The sequence below is a fragment of the Triticum dicoccoides genome, chromosome 4A (genome assembly GCF_002162155.2).
Source record: "Triticum dicoccoides isolate Atlit2015 ecotype Zavitan chromosome 4A, WEW_v2.0, whole genome shotgun sequence".
In the NCBI taxonomy this organism is placed as follows: Eukaryota; Viridiplantae; Streptophyta; class Magnoliopsida; order Poales; family Poaceae; genus Triticum; species Triticum dicoccoides.
The window spans coordinates 9,801,803-9,803,238 of NC_041386.1; the positions used below are offsets into that span (position 1 = coordinate 9,801,803).

General features: G+C 50.3%; 1 protein-coding gene across 1 annotated transcript; it reads left to right on the forward strand.

The window, feature by feature from the left end:
* Positions 1-312: 312 nt before the first annotated feature.
* On the forward strand, positions 313-663 carry LOC119288811. Its single transcript, XM_037568349.1, has one exon. The coding sequence runs from the start codon at positions 313-315 to the stop codon at positions 661-663; it is 351 nt and encodes a 116-aa protein (XP_037424246.1).
* The last annotated feature ends 773 nt before the right edge of the window (positions 664-1,436 follow it).

Consider the following 1,436-nt stretch of genomic DNA (forward strand, 5'->3'; position numbering starts at 1 on the left):
CGATAGCTGAAAAGAAATGCACCTGCTGACCTGCATGCTGCATCAACAAGTTCCAACACACGCTGCACCGCCCACGACTACCCGCCAATGCAAGCCGGCCATGCCAAGCTCATCATCCCGCTCATGCATGCAGATCTGAACTTGATCCTAGGCAAAACAAAAACAAAAACAAAAGGAAAACACGTAACGGCCGATCGACGCATTGCTTTCGCCTTTTCCGCACTATAAACCGGGCCAAAGTCTCACGTAATAAGCATTGCTCGCATCGGTGCAGCCTCCTCAGTCCTCACTCGTCCGATAGCAACATAGAAGATGAGGTCGCTGCCGCTGCTCGGAGCGGTCCTCATCGTGGCCGCCACGCTGCCGGAGGGGGCGGCGGCCAAGTGGACGGCGGTGAACCCGAACGTGGTGGTGGTCCAGCAGGTGGGGCGGTTCGCGGTGATCGTGTACGACCTGGCGCACAGCGCGGGCCTGTCGTACGTGGGGGTGGCGCGCGGCGAGACGGAGGAGGCGGTGGGCGGCGGCACCATCTACCGCCTGGTGGTGGCGGCGGCGAAGGCCGACGGGAGCAGGGCGCAGTACGAGTGCCTGGTGTGGGGCGTGCCGGGGTCCAGCCTCAGCACCTGGAAGCTCCGCAGGTTCAGGAAGATCGCAATAGCATAGCCGACAGGGCAAGTATCAACCGTACTGGTACTTTGTTGGTTCACAAGTATGCTTTGCAAGTTTGTTTCTGTCGTCCTTTCTTTCGAGTGCCAGTGTATTTTTTTTAGAGGGAGTGCCAGCGTAAGTGGCCGTGCAATAAGGTTTCTCCCCAGCATAATGTGATTGCCATATGTTTTTTAACGTGTCATATATGCCTGAATCGAATAAACGATTTCACGCGCGTTTATCTCTTTTCTTTCCGGGGAGTTTAACTATTATTTACACTGCCTTATTTTTAAAGAAAATATCTGACTTACATTAAAGAAATAAATTATATCAAAAATACAATAAAGTGAATCACAAACAGACAAGAAAACCTCCATTCTCCATATGTCACTATTATGAACACACAAAGCTAACATAAGAAAAAACTTATATTACACTTCAATGTTGATTAGTGGTTCCCCTTCTCTAAGTGCCGAATTGGCTACTAATTGGAACCAGTGAAGACACGGGCGAGAAAAATAAAGCTTTTATCTGGCTTTTGCGTTGTTGCGAAGAATAGGACACAAATCATGCATGAGGCAGGATCCAATGGCGACAAATGTGGCTCGTAATGCTGGTTCTTAGGGACACGTGCACGAAGACTTCCCGGTTATTATCGACAAGGTTAGGCCGGCTTCGGTATAAGAGCGGCAACAACGGCGTGTAGCAGCTCGTCCTAGCGGCGGTAATGGTTGTTCGGTTGTCCATGGACCTTGATATAATTTTTATTATGTTTGGGGTGCTTTGTA

What these genes read in the sequence shown, in the direction of transcription:
- LOC119288811 (XM_037568349.1), top strand. Translation starts at nt 313, where the DNA reads ATGAGGTCGCTGCCGCTGCTCGGAGCGGTCCTCATCGTGGCCGCCACG.